Genomic DNA, 19,941 nt, shown 5'->3' with positions numbered 1-19,941 from the left:
CCCGGCGGGGACTACAAGCCCCAGCCTGCGCGCGCCGCCTTTCTTCGCCGCGCCGCCAACAAAGCGCTCGGCGGCGGCGGCCCGGCCAGGTAGGCCTCCGCTCGGGGTGGGGATGGGCGGCCGGGAGAGGCTTCGTTGGGGCTCCGTTTCTCCTCTGGGAGCCTCCGAGGCGGAGGCCGCGAAAGGCCTGCGGAGCGTCTCTCTTTGTCACGGACGGGGCGGCCGCTGCCGTCCGGGGTCTCGGGAAAGGCTTTCGGGCGGGTTCCTGGGTCGGGGGCCCTCCAGGTGCCCGGCTTGACTACTGCAATCTGCTCCGTGTGGGGCTGCCCGTGAGGACAGCCTGGGTGGCCTCTTGCAAGGCTCCTGCCTTGCGCGGTTGGTGGTTTCTTTGCGAGCGCGATGCCCCGGGGACCCGCAAAGCCTACGCTGCCTGCCGTATGGCCTGGTTCCTGGAGGGCCCCCCTGCCTCCCGCAGCATCTGCTCAGCCGACTGGTCCCTGCAAGACTGGCACACGCCGTGTTCCCGCAGAGCTGGGGAGGCAGCCTTCTCTGCGGCGGCACCTGCTCTGTGGCTCCCCCAGAGATCTGGCTCTGCCCTGGGTTAGACCTGTGAAAACGTGGCTCCAAAACCGTAATTTCGGGTAGCCCTCCTATATTGACCTCCTGTGACCATTCAAGGTTGCAGTGGTACTGGGTGGTACTTAGGATGGGTCCTCAAGCAGCCTTAAATGCCACATGGCTGCAATCTGGGCACCTGGCAGCTGCCTTAGACAAACAACGGTTGGCAGCATCTCGAAGTCAGGTGATAGTTATTTGCCATCTTTTCTGCCAGCTTCCCACAAGGCAAAGTAAATGGGGAAGGTGGTAAGTCATGCTACTTACTCCCACTCTCCCCCACACGCTTATTTTGCTCATGCCACGCTGGACACCCGCATGCCCTCCCCATAGGGCAGCAGCCACTTACCTACCTGCCAACCTGCTTGTGAAATACCTGGGACTCGCCGTCCTTGCTTAACAATGGCAACAGGAGTGTCAGGCTGGCTTCGATAAGTGATGCAATCACATGACATCACACTTTATGAATGTAGCACCTAAGGACAAATTCCTCTGTATCATCATTGTTAACCAAGGACTTCTTCAACGACTAATACCCTTACTATAAGGTTACAATAACTGAACCTTGCAAGTCTGAAAGGACTGTTCCCCCCAGCTGCTTTTCAGTGAAGTAGGGAGGGTCCCTTCTGACACCCTCCCCTCCTTTGGACTTGGATTTCATTCATCAGATCCTTGTCTAGGCTGTGGCTCTTCTTCCAGTCTCCCATAGTTACTTTCACATGCCTTTCACGCCCCTGGCTTCGTTACACTTGCCAGTTTTCATCTTTTATTGTAATAGTAATTACTTTGCTATGAACTGCCCTGAGTTATTGAGTGGCTTACAATTTTAATAAATTATTATTGTAGTATATATGGTACATATTGCTCGTCAACCGTTCAGGTCTACCCAGCACTGATTTATTTCCATAATTGCAATTTCTTCTTGGGAACACACAGTCACTGAAAAGTAATAAAAGATTGTTCACTCATTCAGTGTAGGGTTATTCATGAGGAGAAAATGATTTGACTACATGCGGAATTATTACATTAAGTGTAATCATCTGCGGTTGACAAGTGGCTTAAAGTGGAATACTTTTAAGTCTGATGAATCAGGGAAACCCAGGGAAGCCGCACAGCACCAGCTGAGCCAAGCACAGGATCTGAATAGAATCGGCCCCCGACTTGGGTCCTGCCCTAGACACCCACAATTGCAGAATGCTATACAGATGATCCTTCATTTAGGACTGTAACGAAACCTTCCCACTACAATCATAAGTTGCTGTGGTCGTTAAGTGAATTGCCTGCATGGTTGCCTCACTCAATGACCGTTGTCCCAGCACTCCCAGATGCTAAGCAAAATGAGTGAAAGAGGCTGGCAGCACTTTGGGCCAGAGAAAGGAAGCTTGGAACCCCAAGGAGCCCTGCTTCCTTTCTCCTGCCCAGTGCACCAGGTCCCCTCCGCACTACAGGGGCCTAACCTTCCAGCCCCTGGTAGTGGTGGCATACAGCATCTTCTTTCTCCAACTTGTGCCCTCAGGGAGGGCACAATCGCCACTGCCCTCCCTGAGCCGAAAAGTCTTTTTAACTTTCTGGTCTGGGGAAAGGAGGGAAACAGGCACACGGGGCAGGAGAAAGGAAGCGGCTTGTGACCTTCCCTGACAGTCCCTTCATTCAACACCACTGTACTTTCAAACGGCTGCTGAGCGTCCGTAAGTCAAGGACTACCTGCGCTTCAAGCTGCCCTTGAAGCCCAATGAATGAGAAGCTTCCTCCGGCCTAGAATTCAGCAGGACGGCCAGCCATGGGCTCTTCTGCTGTGTGAACTACACTGGTGGCCAGTTTTCTTCAAGTGTTGGTTGTGGCCTGTAAAGCCTTACTTCACAGAGTGCCTGGTTCCTTGAGGGATCACCTGCCGATCTGATCTGGCAGAGTTTGCAGACTCCGGGTCCCTTGGATTGAGCAGCTTCATCTCTAGGGACCCATTGAGCAGGGCTCCGTCTCCGTTGCAGTGCCTGGAAGGAGGATTCCCCAAAGATCCAGGCAGCGTGTTTAGCCCTAACTGGAAGCTAGTTTATGTTGGATGGATTCGCCTGTTAATCTACGACAGGTCCCCACACATGGCAACTTTAAGACTTGTGGACTTCAACTCCCAGGATTCTCCAGCCAGCTATGTTGCCTGGAGTCCACAAGTCTTAAAGTTGCCAAGTTTGGGGACCCCTGCATGAGATACAACGTTTCAGTCCGTGAGCTGCGCGTGTGGAGTCCTTCTGGAGTCAAGCAGAAGCCACAAAGGAGCGAGATGTATTAATAAACACGCGCCCGCGCGCGTCTATGTGTAGAGGCGAATTTGCCAGTCGGCACTTCTGTGAACCGGCATCTTCTGAACGCTGCCGGTCTCTGCCCGCGATCCTCAGGGCTACTTGCGCGCGATTCAGTTTCAGCGGGAACCGCTCCTGCCGTGCGTGGGGCAAGGAACCCTTTGCCCTCACCGCCTGCAAGCACCGGCCGTGAGAGGCCCGGCTGAGACTCCGGGAGCGAAGGAGCCCTGAAGTCCCCGCCTCCCTCTGCCTGCGAAAGAAACCGGGCAGCAGCTGGAATCCCTCCCTTCCGCCGAACCCGGCTACGCGCCTGCGCCTCTTGACCCTCTAGGTCTGCCGTAGCCGCGAGAGGCGCTTCCGCCCGGCGTTTCCCGGCACGCCTTACTGGGAGCCTCTGCGCTTGCGTAAGCAGGGCAAGCCCAGCGCGAAGAGCGGCGTCGCGCCTGACCGCCCGCAGTGCGCCTGCGCGAGGCGTAGCGAGGCTTCCCCTCCCTCTTCCCTCCTCCCTCCCTCCCGCCGGGCGGCCCGCAGGGAGGCGGCGGCGGCGGCGGAGCCCGAGGAGCCCGCGAGACCCGCCGCGAAGGAGGCGGCGCGGTGAGTCAGCCGGCAGCTGCGCCGACGGGCAGGCGGGCGTGGGTAGGCCGGCCGCAGCCTCCGGGCCCTCCATCCCACGCGGCGCCGCTGGGCGGGCGGCCGGTCCGTTTGGGGCCTCCGCCCGCTGGAGCTCCTTGGGAGGCTTTCCCTCGCGCGGCTCCTCCCGGAGGCCTCTCTGCCCCCCGATGGGTCCCTGCTCTGGTGACCGTGGAGGGGAAGCCCCCCCTCCCCCTTCTGCTGGCTGCGTCTCCTTTGCCCGGGAGGGTTCCGCCCCTCCCCCCCCCGGTCCTCCTTCAGCTGTGGCGGGAGCCCCTCCCCTCCCCCCCCTTGCCCCTTCCCCCCGGGCACTGGAAGAAGGTGGACTTCAACCCCCCCCCAAGTCTCTGTCTGGGGAATGGTGGGAATGGAAGTCCACCCCCTTCGAGTGCCACGTGGGGGAGGGGGAGGGGGGGGAAGGCAGCTGTCCAGCCCCCCTCCTGCTTCCCTTGGGGTCCCTCCTGCGGAATCCACACAAGTCTTCCACATCCCCTTCCTATTACTGCGGGGGGGGGGCGAGGGGGGGAGCTAGTGGTGGCACAGAGGCTACCTGGGCAAAGGCTACCTGGCCCTGCCGTCAATTGCCTTGTCAGGATGGGTGGCTTCACCATGTTCTGGGATGCGTCCCCCTCCCAACTTACTTCACTGGTGGGTGAAATGCCCCACTGCCTCTAAGTAAAATGCCTTTTCTCTTTCTCTCCCCAGAGAGAGGTGAACCTTCCTTTGAGACCGCCTAATCCTGGCTTATGCTTCCCACCATCATGGCTACAGAAGAGAAGAAACCTGATGCGGAGTCAGCCAAACCGCAGTCGGCTCCTTCCTCCTCAACTAATCAGAGCAAGGTGAGTGGAAAGCTTCTGGCCTGGAAGTTCTGCCTGGAAGTCCAAGTAGAATTCCTTGGGAGAGTGAGGAACGTGAAAACCTGCATTTTGCTGAGGCAATACTTACCTCTCTTCTTGCTTGTGGGATTTATTTGCTCATGGAGCCATCGCATCTAAGCATAAACGATATTTGTGACAGGAGAAGCAGGCTATTGTGCCATCTGTTCCAGTACATGATAGGTTTAACCACAACTGCACTTTTGCAATCGTTGAATTCACGTATTTATATTCTAGTAACTTTTTGCCAGAACTTTTATTGATTTGAGCAATATCAAGTAACTATGTTAACATATAAATCCAAGATACAAATAAAGAAAGAAAAATATGGGAAATGCAAAAATGGTTCTACTACAATGTAAATAAAGAATTGGATACTGAGCATCTGAAAATGTGCCATATATAAAAAATACACCTTTATTTATGTTCTAACTACTGATCAAACTTTTGAGATACAGGTACTTCTCAAATTATGACCATTTGCTTAGCAAATGGTACTTAAAATATGATGGGCCCTTGTAGTTCCAATTGTTACAGGGTCCCTGCTGGCTTCCCACAAGCAAAGTCGATAGGGAAACTGGCAGGAAGTCAGAATTGCAACTTAACAATTGCAGATGGGACTGTTGGAATGGCCAGTGCTAAGTGACATGGTCACATGATACCACATTTTATGACGGTGCCACTTAACGACTGCCGTTCTGGTCCCAATTGTTATTGTAAGCCAAGGAACGCCTGTATCTGCCATAATTAGAACAAAGCACAACTCAAAACAACTTACGTGTCAACAACTGAGAATAGAACCAGATACAAATGGACGTTTTCTAGCAATACAGCCTACAATTCTTTTATTCAGAATTCTTCGATTCTCTGCATTACCCTGTGCTCCAGAACTGAGTCCCGATCTCCACCTGTAACATTCTCAAGTGTGCCTGACTCTAGTGTTTTTCTTAAAAAGTTCTTGGAAAGATGCAAACTATACCTGAATAGCCTAATAAATTCATCTTTATCGGGATAGTGAAATGTTAAAGAGGAAACCAAACAGTACTGGATTTGTGAGTGTTAATAGCTTTGCCAGTTGATCAGAACATGCTGTTGCAAAGGAACTTCTGTCTAGGATCAGACTTCGTTCTGGTTAATCCAGCTCTGCCTTCCAGCTGCTTTGCTGGAAGGATGCAAATGCCAGGCAGTCATTGGCATTTGCAGATACATGGCTTCTGCCCAGAAATCTTCAGAGAATCTTTAGTTTTATGAATGGACAACTCTCTTCTAAAAATGAATTTTTAGACACATTAAAACTCTTCTAATTGGTGAAGGGGCAGATTTCAAAAATGACTCAGTACCTGCATTTGCACCATCTTGTTTTCACATACTTCTCTGTTAATTTGATCAATCCGAATAAAAGGATACTGAAAGCCAGTTTGTCGTAGCAGTTATGGGACTGGATTAGAAGCCAGACCGAGACCGAGTTCTAATCTCCCCTCGGGTGGGGAGCTGCCTGGATGACTTTTGGCCAGTTGCTTTCTTTCAACCCTAGGAAAAAAGCACTGGAGAGCCATCTGAAAGCATTGCAGCAAAACTTCAGGGACAAGGCTGATGTGATGGCCCATGAAATAATAGATCTCTCAATTATTGTTTTATTGGGATTGTTTGGCCTCCTTGAAACCAAGGCAGCCTTTCTGCAGAGCTCTCTGCCAAGGCCCCAGTCCTTGTTCCTCGGCTGCCTGGAGGGAGGTACAAAGAGCCGGCTTGGGGGGATCCTGGCAAGTGATGGCCAAAGGACTGCGGAGCCCCTGCTTGGCCGTGTTTAAAGGGGACAGGTTGTTTCTCGACCTAACATGACTTTCTTTTGCCAGCCTGCACCTGTGAAACCCAACTATGCCCTGAAGTTCACATTGGCAGGACACACCAAAGCTGTCTCCTCTGTAAAATTCAGTCCCAATGGGGAGTGGCTGGCTAGTTCTTGTAAGTATCCTTCTGGTCCCTTCTTTTCTTTCTACAGCATGTAATCCCAGTTAAAGGAATTAAAATTAGAGTGGTAATTTTAAAGTGGAAGCCAAATGTCTGATTTATTTATTTATTTATTTATTTATTTTTTGTTTACATTTATATCCCGCCCTTCTCCGAAGACTCAGGGCGGCTTACAGTGTATAAGGCAATTTATACAGTGTATAAGGCAATTTATTTATTTATTTACATTTTTGGATATGTGTCACACAGTGGAGGCTTCCTTCTGAGCAAGTTGTTATTCAGAAGCCCACCAGTGTCCTTGGGGATGGGTTTGGAAGAGCAGGGCTTTTGACTGGGGTGGCTCCAGAGAAGCAGTTTGCCTTGGTTCCTGGTTGTCCCAAAGGTGCTTTTTCAGGAGGCAACTGGACTTTGTTGTTGTTTTTTCTTTTGAAGACATTTTGCTTCTTGGATGAGAAGCGAAATATTTTCAAAAGAAAAAACCAGAAAGTCCAGTTGCCTCCTGAAAAAGCACCTTTGGGAAAACCATGACCTGGATGACTGAGAAGCTCTACAGAGTATTGGTTCCTGGTGTGTCCTCATCAGGCCTTCTGCAATTATCACTGCAGTTGAAGCAGCTGGTAAAATCATTTTCCTCCCCAAGGCATCCAGTTGTGGAATCTCTGCTCTCTGGGAAGCTGGCATGGCTTCCCATTTGTTCTCTTCTTGAGTATCAGGTTCAGATATTTGAATGGGTTAAAGCAATGTCGATAATATGCTATATTTCAAAATGCAGGAATCTGGTACTCTACTTCTTATTGCTATTTTAATTGTGCATTATGTTATCTGTGCTTTCTTCTAAGTTATACCTGACATTTTAACTGAAGAAAAATTGTCCATGGTACAGTGGGTGAGCACATCATTTCAGAACATCTGTAAAACTGGCAGAATTGGGATTTCTTAAGGCTGTTTATATGCTCAGTGTTGTATCAAGGAAGGCTATTTTTATGATTGGTATAAACATTTCGTAATTTTGCACAACATACTCTGGTTCTCCATGATCTGGACTGGGCAGAGAGAAGTGGAAGCCCCTGAACCTTAGAATCCTAAGTCACAGAGCTGACTGTGAATGGATTTGTTGGCTGGACATTTGTGAAGATGAAAGTGAAATGTCTGTGTTCACAATACTTTATGGCTGGCCTCCCTTGCAGGGCTTAGCCTCTCTCGCCACCCGAGTGGGAAAGCAGCTCCTGCTGTTGCCCTGCCTTCTCCAACTCTCACTGGGTTAATGGTCTGCCAGTTGCCAAGTTCCCCCCCGTCAATCACGTGACTGCAGGGACCCTGAGGGCCACTACCCCTTTTTCAGCATCATCATAATTTCAAATGATAACTAAACAACATTAAATGAGATCTACTTGCTTTTGCAGCAAACAAAATTATGGATGGCAAACTGACTTTTATAATCATTTTCACTTTTTTTCCCTTTTTTTTCCAGCGGCTGATAAGCTGATTAAAATTTGGGGTGCTTATGATGGCAAGTTTGAAAAAACAATGTCTGGACATAAACTGGTAAGTATGAGACACGGGATGGGAGTTTGATGCTCCTTGCAGATTTAACTAAGATGGTCCCAAGACATAGGATCCCCTTTCTTAGCAAAATCCTTCCTTGGGAGGAGTTGTAATAAGCCATGAGGAGGAAGTTACGTCTGGCTTCTATCACTGAGGTGGCCTCTTGGTAATAACATTAGACAGATCATATTTTGGAGACAAAAAGCATAAAGGGAAGAGAGAGTTCTAGATTAAACAATGTTTGACCACAAAAACGGGGAGACAGATTTTGAAAGCACTTCCTAAACCACTACTGAGGAATAGTTGGACACATCAGGAGTTGTATCAATTTGCTGGAGGAATCTGGTGTCATCCTTCTGTGCATGGAAAGGTACCCCTGTGCACCTGTCCCCTCCTGAATGAAGGCTTTTCCAGGTCAAGCTAATTGTTTGTGATGTCCATGTAGGTGTTACAAAAGGGATGATTATTGCTGCTCTCCAATTTTGTTTTAAGTGTCCAAATGTCATTTACAGCCCTGAGGTTTCCTAGCAGCCTGACTTCTCATGAGATCTCCTGATCACCCAAGGCAGTGGGTAGTGCCAGCTCCTGGGAAGGGATGACATTTCTCAAACTTCGGGTGAAGAAGAAATCATTGCAGAGGCATTTTTTCTGTTTTGCAGGGAATCTCTGATGTTGCTTGGTCGTCTGATTCTAATCTTCTTGTCTCTGCCTCCGATGACAAAACTCTTAAGATTTGGGACGTCAGCTCGGTAAGAAGTTACTGATTGTGTTCAGATACAGTTCAGTGCCCAAGAACTTTACCTTTGGAGAGAGACTTCATACCATTTGCCCTGATCCAAAAAGTCCCTCTTTTTTTCCAATCGGGCTTTATTGCAGTCAGGCTTAATTTTCTCTTCTCTGCCTTAATATATAACCTGAAGGTAGTTTCTTGTTATGGTTCCAGGATCAGTTAACTTTTACTAAGAGAATTGATGATTTTACAGGCGTTTAATCTTATTGTACGCATCTATGAAAACACAGAAGGGGAGTGGCTGGTTTCCCTGCCCTCTGTTCCAGGAGGAAGTCGGGGAGCGAAGACAGGAAGAGGCTGCTCCCTCCTTATTTGCTTCTGGCCTTGATTGGTTGGGATGGAAAACGATGCTTCAGGAGAGTAAAAAGAGAGTTACAAGCCAGTATACAATATCAATACCTGGGATAAAAAAGATAATCAAATAGCGAATTTGTGAGCACCTAGAAATCAATAATGAAGCCAGCATGGTTTGTTAAAAACAGACCGTGTTCAACAAATCTTACGTTCTTCTTTGACAATGTGACTAAATTAGCGAACCAGAGAAATGCTGTGAACATAGTACATTTTTATTTCAGTGAAGCATTTGACAAAGGAGACCACAACCTACCGGTACTTCTTGGCAAGATAGAAAAATGTGGGATAGAAATGACCACCAGATAAATTCATAACTGTCTGACTAACTACACTCAGCGTGTAGTCCTTAATGGGACTACTTTTACATGGAGGGAAGTAAGCAGTGGGGTACCTCAAGGTTCTGTCTTGTGCCCAGGACTCTTTGACTTCTAGATGAAGGGATAGGAGGGGAGCAATTCCTAACACTTTGGAAGACAGACTTAAGATTCAGAACGATTTTGGCAGAATTAAGCATTGGGCCCTATTCAAAAGATTCAGGTCTTCACTGGCGAGAGAAATAAGGTCCTGCAGTTAGGAAAAACCAGGTGCCCAGGTACACAATAGGAGGTACCTGGCTCAATAGAAGTAACTGAGAGGGAACTAGTAGACCTTAAGCATGAATTAGCAGTGTGCAGCAGCTGCCAAAAAAGCCAATGCAGTCCTCGATTGTATCAACAGAGAGAGAGCATCAAGATCACAGGAAACAATAGTACTGCTTTACACTGCACTGATCCAGTTCTGGTCACCACAATACCAAAAGGTTGTTGGGACCCTGGAAAAAGTGCAGAGAAGAGCAACAAAGAGGATGAGGGGAGGCTAAACCGTACGATGAATGGTTAAGGGAAGGCTAGATATGTCTAGCCTGTTCAGAAGAATTAGGGCACCAATATTTGAGGGCTGTCACAGACAAGGGGGATTGACTTATTCTGCAAAGTACCTGAGGACAGAACAAGAAGCAGTAAGCTAGATATCCAACCTGGAACTAAGGAGAAACATCCTGACAGTGAGAATAATTCATCAATGGAACAGCTTGTCTTTGGAATTGTGAATGCTCCATTGCTGGAGGCTTTTGAGAACCATTTGGGATGTTTGAGGAAAACTGCTGGAGTGACCAGAAGAGAGAAAATCAGAAATGGGACCATAAGAAAAAGAATTGGTGTAGAACCGGTCTTAGATTGCATATAAAAACAGCAAATAAAGCGGTTTGCTCACCTGGGGAGGATGTCTTGGTGCTCCATAACCATACAAGGCATGTAAAAAAGGAGAAGGTCAAAAGGAGACTCCAAAGAAGATGGAGAGACAACATCAAAGACACTACAACGGTGCCAGTTAACAAGGGTTGGGGGCCACCAGAAGAACTAGAACTTTGTATCTCCCTTGACACATGAAGTTGTAAAAGAAGAAGGAGAGAAAGAAGAATTGATGGATAGAAGGATAAATCTTAAGGTTTCTTGCCTTGGCCAGGGAATTTCGTTGAGGTCCCTTTCAGGCCTGCGATTCTGTTTTCCAGTACAGCTTTTCTTTCCATTGAGGAAGAGGCAGGCAATTCAGATTGTATGTTAGCTAGAGAATATTTGAATGCTGGCAGAAGAGTTTAGAGGTGCAAATGGATCAGGGGTGCTGTTCAGCAGATTCTGACAGGTTCTGGAGAACCGGTAGTGGAAATGTTGAGTAGTTTGGAGAACTGGCAAATACCACCACTGGCTGGCCCCAGACTGGGCTGGGAATGGAGATTTTGCAGGATCCTTCCCCTGCCACGCCCACAGAACCATTAGTAAAAAAAATTGAATTTCACCACTGAAATGGAGCCTGTCCTTTTGGCAGTTCTAGAGTAGTATCTGTTTTCTGCCCATTGAAAAGGAATTCCGTCTCATTTTCGTGGAATGTAAAGATTGGAAAGCAACCAGTCTGACCCTTCTCCAGTCCAGGAATCTCTACTGTAGCGTTCTCATAGGAGGTTCTTCAGCCTCTGCTTAAGCATCTTCAGCCAAGGAGGCAGCTGTTTCAATGATGAACAGCCCATTACTCTGAGTTTTTTCCCTGATGTCCACCCAAATCAATTTCCTTGCCACTGAAACTCAACGTTTTTTGCTCCTGGGGGAGCCTTGAACAATTTTTACTTATTTTCTGAATGAGGGCCCTTCTGGTTCTTCACCACAGCGGTTATGTTTTCCTGTAGAGTTTTTCTTTTTTAATTAAACTTCTTTAAGAACTCCAACTACCCCTCATACGTTTTTCATTGCCGCCTTAGTTAGTCTCCTCTGGACACTCTACCTTCTCTCAGGGTCCATCTTAAAATTCTCTGAGCTGGATATAGTATTCTCGACGTGGGCTACCCACCAGAGAGCAGAGAAGGGTGATGACTCCCCTTGATCTTGAGGCTTAGCTTGGCTTGGCTTCTGTTAATGTGGCCTATGCTTGCATTGGCTTTTGGCTCAGGTTGTCATCCACTGAGATACCCAGTGGAACCTTTTTGTCCAAACGGGTCCAGAATGGTTCTTTATCTTTGATTTCTCCCACCCAAACACAGGACGTCCCCTGTTGGTTTCTGGCATTTATTCCAGCTTGTCAAATTGTGTCTAGTTCTGAGGTACAGTGCCCCATAGCGTTGTTTTGAGGGTAGAAGAAACGCCAAATTCTGTGAAGAAAGATGCCCGTCCAGAGCCCAAGTCAGCTTTATCTGCCACTTCAAAGTTGCAAAGTAGTGAGGCAGCCTTTCCCGTTTCTCCCATTTTTCAGGAGTGAAATTTGCGAAGCCTGGATATCTCTCTTCTCTCCCACCCAGCCCCCACTCCCAAGCTCTGACAAAAGAGGAAAGTGTTTTGCCAGCCCCCCTTCAGCGTCACATTATATCATCCGAGTCCATTTTGCTTCTTTTTGCAAGGTGCGGGTGGGGCACGTTATAAAAATACACACCTCCCCCCCCTCTCTCTCCCTCTTATTGTAGGGAAAATGCTTAAAAACTCTGAAGGGGCACAGCAACTACGTCTTCTGCTGCAATTTCAACCCTCAGTCAAACCTCATTGTCTCAGGATCGGTAAGCATCTGGCTGGGCAAGACTTGCTCCTGTTTTAGGCAGACATGTACAGTGGCTCTCGGGACCTGCAGCCGCCTGGGCTTCTTGGCTTTCTAGAGCTGCAGCTCTGCCTTCGGAGGCCCGAGAGCAGAGCCCTCTCCACACCCCATGGCCCTGGAAAGGAAGGTGCTCTGGAGTCCCCTGGGGTTTCATTCTGCTGCAGGGTGAAGGTCTCCTGTGAGTTCTAGCGTCATCTCTCTTTCTTCCTGGTTATTTTGCCCATAGATGATAAAACCTTATTAACTAATTTGTAATGTATGTAATCAAATAGAGCGGGAGATATCAGATGAGTGACTACAGCAAAATGTCTTATTCCGCTAGAATTTTGATTGGCCCTTTTTAAAATTTTCCTGAAAATTATAGCTCAAATATTCATTAGTTATATCCCTGCCTCTCACATTTAGCCAGCAGCCATTTCATGCGAAGAAATTGTTTTCATGTGAGTGTCTTCGAGGGGAGGGTTGGCATTTTCAGTCAGTCCCTCCCCCCAATGGATGCTACTGGAAGGGAGCCCGAGGGTGACCTGGGGGAAGGAGGAAGGGCTTCACAAGCCCCATCAGTCTCTCGGGCCATGGGGAAAGTTGTGCAAAACGGAGGCACTCTGGGCACCCCGAGTCAGAAACAGCTGCTTTTTTGGGTTCCATAGCAGGGCACTGGAATAATGAGAATATATGGGCTGACCAAAACTCCACATTGGCGACAGGAAGGGCATCCGGCCAGTAAACACTCAGCTAGCTCCATTCAGTTTCCCAGACTCCACCCCGCAAGGCATTATGGGATCGTTAAAAGAGGGTGGTAGCAGGGCACTGGAAAGGACCCCCTGGAAACTGAGCTCCAGGACGCGGAGAGAATTTTTCTGATTCTTTTCTGTGGCCTACAGCCTCTGCCCTGGGGGCGGGGAGGAAGGGGCCATTCTTCGCCTCAAGAGGGATCGTCTGGGGCCGGGCAGGTGGGGGGGGGAGGGAGAGACAGGCTTCCCCTCAGAGCCCGAATTGCTCCCCTGCTGAAGCAGAAGCCCTTCAGGCATTTGGGTGTCCAGAAAATGCCGTTCCTGACTGTCTCCTCTGTTTCATTTCCAGTTTGACGAAAGCGTCAGGATCTGGGATGTCAAAACAGGGAAGTGCCTGAAAACGCTGCCAGCCCACTCGGATCCCGTTTCTGCCGTAGGTTCTCATTCCCGGGGAGCCTCGGCTGGGAAGAAGGGACAAAAGAGGGATCCCTCCCTCCCCTCTGCCCCTAAATAGCAGGGTCTCTTCTCTCCTTCAGGTGCATTTTAACCGCGATGGCTCCCTGATCGTGTCCAGCAGCTACGATGGTCTGTGGTGAGTAGGGAGCAAGGAAAGGCCTGCAGCGCTGGCTCAAGGCTGCCTAGTGCAAGCCATTCTTCCACTGGGGGAGGGGGAGGGGGGAGCGCAGGTCCTTTCAGTTCACACGGTGACTCCAGCCTTGATTTCAAGAAGGGGGGGTGGGGGTGGGATTTCTTGCCCCTGAAGGCACCCAGGCCTGCTTCCCACCTTCAGCCCTCAGTTGTGGGCAAAGGAACCCCACCATTGAGCGGGCTCTGCCCAGAGAGGTGGGACGGTCTCTGGCCTGGTTTGTGCCACCATCTACTGCAGAGGTGGATCTCCCTCCCACACGACTGTTTGAATTTAACTGGAGTCAAACCACCCAGGCCTCATTTCCATTTCCTCATTTCAGTTTGGCTCTTTTTTCCAAAGACCGATGCACTGGAGATGATCTGGAGAAGGTGGGGGGGAGGGAGGGGTATTGGGAGGGGAAGTTTCAGAAAAGAGCTGTCGGATCCTATTTTGTCTTGCCTTCCTCTGTTGTCCCCCCTTCCCAATCCTGGGCTGGAAGCTTGAAAAATCAGAATCTCAGTACCACTGAAAATCATCGCAGCCGTGATGGGCTCAGTGCCGCCTCCTCCTCCTCTGTGGCTGTGGCTTAGTGAGGGGAGTGGGATGAGTGGCGGTGAGGCCACCCTGAAGCCTGGAATGTTTTACTGGTTTCATCCGAGAAAAACCCCGAGGGTCTTAGGGGAGCACCGCCTGTTCCTGTCCCCCTCCCCTCCCTTCCTGAGCATCAGCCTGCCTGAGGCCCTCCCTCCTTTGGCACACTGCCTCCCTCTGAGCTCAGCCCACCCTAATCGCCCCAGCCCTTCCCTTCCCTTCCCCACTCTCTGCTTAGTTACCTTCTGGCCTCTGATGCGCATGGTTCCTGGTTTCCATTTCAGAATAAAAGTTTTTATGGAGGGAAATTCTGAAAGCTTACTCTTTTTTAAAAAAGACATTCCTGAGTCCTTTGCTCTAAAATGTGCCAGTCCTGAGAAGGCGTTTGTGAAGCAGCCCCTGATCCAGCTGTTGCTTGCAGGAATAATAATAAAATATAATTATAATAAGAAGAAGAAGAAGAAGTGTGGATAGTCAACATTGCTATACCTGGTGACAGCAGAATCGATGAGAAACAACTTGAAAAAGTCACCAGATATCAAGATTTGAGAATCGAATTGCAGAGACTGGCATAAACCAGTGCAGGTGGTTCCAGTGGTATTCGGCACACTGGGAGCTGTGCCTAAAGACCTAGGCAAGCACTTAAAAGCAATTGGCACTGACAAGATCACCATTGATCAGCTGCAGAAGGCCACCTTATTGGGATCTGCTCGCATAATTCGCCGATACATCATGCAGTCCTAAACGCTTGGGAAGTGTTCGACTAGTGATCTGTGATACGAAATCCAGCATAATTATCTCGTTTGCTATGTATAATGTCATTTTGTGTAAATAATAATAATAATAATAGCAATAGACTTATCTCCCCCCACCTTCCCCAAACTTTTCTGCCTGACTAACGTGACTCCTTTTGGCATTGCAGCCGGATCTGGGACACGGCTTCTGGGCAGTGCTTGAAAACATTGATTGGTGAGTTGGCTCCCCTCCCAAAGGAATTGGCTGAGGCAAATCCTCATTTCGCCCGTGGTGCTGAAAACAGAGCTTTCTTTCATTCTCTCTTTCAGATGACGACAATCCCCCTGTGTCATTTGTGAAATTCTCTCCAAATGGCAAATACATTCTAGCGGCAACTCTGGATAAGTAAGAGCCAAAGAATTTGATTTTCCGAAGAAAACGGCAGGAGGGAGGAGGGAAAGGCTGACCAGGGCGATGGGAGGAAGGTCCTGCTGGGCTTCTAGCCCTGGAGAGTCCCAGACCAGCCTGGCTCTTCCATTTCTTAGGCTGGGCGGGATGAAAAACCCGGGGAGCCGAGTTGCCCCCAAAACCAACAAACGAATTGTAAAGGTGTCAGAAAGGGAACTGTTTTAAATACATGACTGGAGAATAATATTTTTAAAAATGGCTTCAGCTTTTTTTCTTGGCCCAAACTGCCCCGTGAGCCCTCCCAGCTTCTTTTTTGCAACAGCTCTTTATTTAGCTTCCACTTCCATTTAGGAGTAGCAGCCCTAGGAGCCTCTAAAGTATGAAGGGAGTTAGGTAAAGAATAAATTCCCCAAAACAAATATTCGGGTATGGTTTTAAAACTCTTTCAAGAAGGGAAAAAACAGATGGTGTGAACAACCAGGTAGATACAGGGAAGAAAGCGAGAGAAATATTCCCTTTATTCCCTTCCGGGCTGGTGGGGAGCAAAGGAAGAGGGGCCCAAGGGAGCTGGAGGTCAGCTGGGGGGCGGGGCAGGTGTTGTGGTCATTCTGTGGGCCTTTCTAACCAGAGTGTTTCCTTCCCTCCAGCACTCTCAAGCTTTGGGACTACAGCAAAGGGAAGGTGAGTGCCTGTGTTTAACCCAGAAGATGCTCCCATAAACCCCTGGAAGGCTGAGTTGACCTCAGACCCTCGAATCCTCCTGTGATTGTGTGAGGGATTGACTAAGCAGTCTCGGACTAAGCACACCGACTGCTGACTTCGTTCTTAGCTGTCCTCCCACAGGAGAAGCTTAATTCAAACAGTAATTTGAACTTAATGCATCTTAGCAAATAGCCTCCGGTTTTCCGAATATTCCCAGACCGCTAAAACTCAGGAGACTGCAGAGTTGAGGGTGCATTCATGATATCTGGGGCAGAAGTTTCCTCTTTGTCCAGAGGGAAAGTCTAGGGGTTTTCAGGTAAGAGGGAGGGGACACACAGACACACACGCATGGCAGTGGTCTTCCCCTGTCTGGGCTCTCCTGTTGAGGTTTGATACGTGGTTCTGTGGCCTTCTCTTTTCCAGTGCCTCAAGACCTACACGGGCCACAAGAATGAGAAGTATTGCATCTTTGCCAACTTTTCAGTTACTGGCGGAAAGGTGAGCATCTCTTTTCTGAGTTGCACGGGGGAAACCCGTGTCTCCCTCATTAGTGCAAATGCCATCTGAATTGAAATTGAACCGGCAGCATTCGAATTCAGGGGCAGGGCCTGGGTGAGGGGACAAGGTCAAGTAAGGCAGCTGCAGCAACACCTCCTGGGAACAGGATCTAAGGCAGGGGTGTCAAACTGTTTCATTGAGGGCCGCATATCAAGGTTGTGTTTGACCTCAGAGGGCCGGGTGGGGGTGGCCAGCTCAGCACTTGTGTCAGGCACCTGTGGTGGCCAATTGCTAGAGCGGGGCTTCCCTGAGACCCTCACTCACTCATTATAACCTTCCTTCCTTCCATCCTTTTCTTCTTTTTCCTTCCATCTTCATTCTCCTTTCGTCTTCCTTCTTTTTCCTTCCTTGCTCTCTTCCCATCTTTACTTCTTTGTCTACATCTTTCCCTTTCCTGTCCCTTCTTGCATGCTCAAATGCAAAAGGGGAAACTTTTCTCCTTTTCTTTTTAGTGTATTTGTATAACAAACTAAAAACATGGGGGCCTGGGCCCCATGTTTGCTGACAGAGGCATCGTGGGCCAGTCCCTTGCTGTTTCCAGGCTGACCATGTGCGGGATCTAAACACCCCGTGGGCCGGATCTGGCACCCTCTAATCTAAGGGGTGTCACCAGGCCTGACATAAGAAGACTTGTCACATCAAGTGGCAGCAACGGAGCGCCTGGGCTGGCACAGGGCATTGACTTTGAGGCAGGGAGGCTGCTACCCTCTTTATGATGCGCCTCGTCCAAGATGAGACTTACTGAGGTCTTGATAACCTGCTCTGGAGCCCCATTTCTGATACTAGTTGGTAGGAGGGAGGAGAGCAAGAAGCGGCCCATCTGATGGGATCTGCACCTGGGCCCAGCCACGCTCGGTCCTTCTGAATGCCTTTCTTCCCTTTAGTGGATCGTGTCCGGTTCAGAGGACAACCTGGTGTACATTTGGAACCTCCAGACGAAAGAGATTGTACAGAAGCTGCAAGGACACACAGGTAGGAGCGCTTGAGCTGCCTGTAAAGTGGCTGGGAAGTTGGCTTCCTCGTGATGCGATGGGGCTGCACAAGGCCTCCTCTGGGGTTATCGGCACCTGGCCTGAAACAGCTGCGGCTTTGGGAACAGGTGTTTGCGGCTTTGTGTCAAGGACAAACTTAAGGAGTCCCCTTTCAACCTGCTGCCATAGTTTTGGGGGCCCAATCCTGCATTCCGGCCACTCCCACTATTTGCCCCAGGATTCCCTCCCATCAGGAGGGATCCGCCTTTCACCCTTAAAGGGAGGTATGCAGGGCCTTAATGGGCTTGCTTTCTCCCTCCCGTAAAGCTGCAAACAGCCACGGCGGTCTCATTGACCCTTGGGCTGGGGATTGGGGATTCCTGCTTGAAGTGGTTGTGCTTTCCCACGCCGCACACACCCACCCTCTAATAAAGAATGAGATGGTACCGTGTGTTTTTGTTGAGTGGGAACATAAGAACATAATGCCCCTGGCTGCAAAATTAACACACTTGCGACTGTCCAGTTGTAACTGCTGGTCTTGGCCAGACCTGCTACTTGGTGGTTGTCCAGCCCCTTCCCCACCCCCACCCCGGCCAGGGGGACAATGGGGAGAAGTGCCTGCAGAATGCAGGGTAAGCTTCCCCCCACTGGCAGAGCTGCCACGTGGTATCCACATGTCATGGTTCTTTGCCCTCGGGGCTTCTAGCTATGGCCGGGAGGCTAATGCCGGCCAGTGGGCTGAGGCCATGCCCAGGGTGCTTTTAGCCCAAGGCCCTCCTGGGTCTGTACCCAGCCCTTCAGTGGTAAGGGTAGAGGTGGGCAGTGGCCTCTTCTCGAGGCTTCTTGGGTTGGCAGCCTTGAGTGGGCGGCTTCTCGTGAGGAGCCAGGCGGGTGCTGGCTGGTAACGATGGGCATCTTGGTCCCTCTTTCCCAACAGACGTTGTGATCTCCACGGCTTGCCATCCTACTGAAAACATCATTGCCTCTGCAGCCCTAGAGAATGACAAAACGATTAAACTTTGGAAGAGTGACTGTTAAGTGCTTTTGGCACCGGCATCTCGTGGAGACTGTTGGGGTGGTGTCCACAAAATCGGAGGGTATTTCATGTTTGTGTTTTTTAAAAAAGAAAGGAAAAAAACCAACCCACATTTCAGCCGCATTAGCAGGAACTCCGGAGCAAAGTTAAGAGGTGCAGCCCTGGCCGACGAAGAACCGAAGCGCCCTTTTTCTTGGCCTGAGCCTTGTGTGGGGAACCCCTTGGCTTTCCAGAGAAGGCAGTCGTCCCTGCTTGGAGTGGGGGGTGTTCAGTCGTGTGTGTGTGTCTCTCCCCCACCCCCCAGCTAGAAAGAACCTTTTTAAAGTTCTTATTTAAGACCATCTCAGGCACCCTGCAGCAGCTCAGGGGTTCCCGAGAGGCCTCTTGAGTGAAGACAGAAGGATATTTTCAGTGCGACCAAATCAATGTGCCCCCCCCCCCGCCCCCGCCGTGGTCCCTTCCCTGCCCAGTTTTCCAGAGCCTTTCCTCCTCCTGTGCGCTCTGGTAGATGCTATTGAAAATCTTCAAAGTTTTTTTTTCCTTCTTGCCACCCCTCCCAAAAAAAAGAACCAGCTCTTGTGACCCCCTTTTATTTTTGGTTTTGTTTTTATTTTTAAAACCATTCTGGCAAATTTCACAATATGTGTACAGTTACTTAAGTGTAAAGAATTTTTTTATCTGGAAAAATTTCTCTGTATGAACTTGTATTGCTAATAGTATGTATCTTTTCTGGCGTCGACGCTTCTTCCTCCTTTTCCTCTCTCTCCATGGTACTCTTGGTGTCCTACGCATCCCGGACAGCGACCATACGGCAGAATAAAAAGTGGGATTTAATGTGGTTGACAGCAGGATCAGCTGCCTGGCGTGAGTGTTTTCAGGGTGGCATCCAAGCAGCTTTGCCTGGGACACCAGTAACCTGGTTCGGGTGAACAAGGCTGGAAATGAAACCACATGAAGAACGGCTGCAGGTTTTGGGTCTCTAAAGAGAATAAGAATTAGGGGTGACACAAAAGCAGGATTCCAGTATTTGAGGGGCTGCCACAAAGAAGAGGGGCGGTCAGCTTATTCTCCAAAGCATCAAAGGGCAGGACAAGAAGCAATGGAGGGAAACTAACCAAAGAGAAAAGCAACCTAGAATTCAGGAGAAACTTCCTAACAGTGAGAACAATTAACCAGTGGAACAGAAGTTGCCTTTGGAAGTTGTGGGTGCTTCATTACTAGAGGTTTTTAAGAAGAGACTGGACAATCACTTGTCTGAGATGGTATAGGGCGGGTGTCAAACATGGTGGCATCACGGGACATATCAGAATGTTTTTCCCCTTCGCTAAATCGGGCATGGCCAGGGCCAGTGTGTGGGCCGGGAGTTTGACCGCCCTGATATAGGATCTCT

At 49.4% G+C, this 19,941-nt stretch overlaps 1 protein-coding gene across 2 annotated transcripts; it reads left to right on the top strand.

The window, feature by feature from the left end:
- Nucleotides 1-67: 67 nt before the first annotated feature.
- Nucleotides 68-19,285, top strand: WDR5 (WD repeat domain 5). Of its 2 annotated transcripts, none has more exons than XM_058159013.1 (14): nucleotides 68-89; nucleotides 4,248-4,384; nucleotides 6,274-6,382; nucleotides 7,860-7,933; nucleotides 8,593-8,682; nucleotides 12,064-12,153; nucleotides 13,272-13,355; nucleotides 13,459-13,514; nucleotides 15,064-15,110; nucleotides 15,206-15,281; nucleotides 15,932-15,965; nucleotides 16,410-16,484; nucleotides 17,429-17,516; nucleotides 18,453-19,285. In XM_058159013.1, the coding sequence occupies exons 2-14, from the start codon at nucleotides 4,289-4,291 to the stop codon at nucleotides 18,551-18,553; spliced, it is 1,020 nt and encodes a 339-aa protein (XP_058014996.1). In that variant the 5' UTR covers nucleotides 68-89; nucleotides 4,248-4,288; the 3' UTR covers nucleotides 18,554-19,285. The 2 variants fall into 2 exon arrangements, with proteins under 2 accessions (XP_058014996.1, XP_058014995.1); XM_058159012.1 differs by lacking the exon at nucleotides 68-89 and adding an exon at nucleotides 3,349-3,506.
- Nucleotides 19,286-19,941: the final 656 nt, after the last annotated feature.

The sequence above is a fragment of the Ahaetulla prasina genome, chromosome 16 (assembly GCF_028640845.1).
Source record: "Ahaetulla prasina isolate Xishuangbanna chromosome 16, ASM2864084v1, whole genome shotgun sequence".
NCBI lineage: Eukaryota > Metazoa > Chordata > Lepidosauria > Squamata > Colubridae > Ahaetulla > Ahaetulla prasina.
Note: the sequence above shows the minus strand (reverse complement) of the source record. Positions and strands in the feature narration are given on the sequence as shown.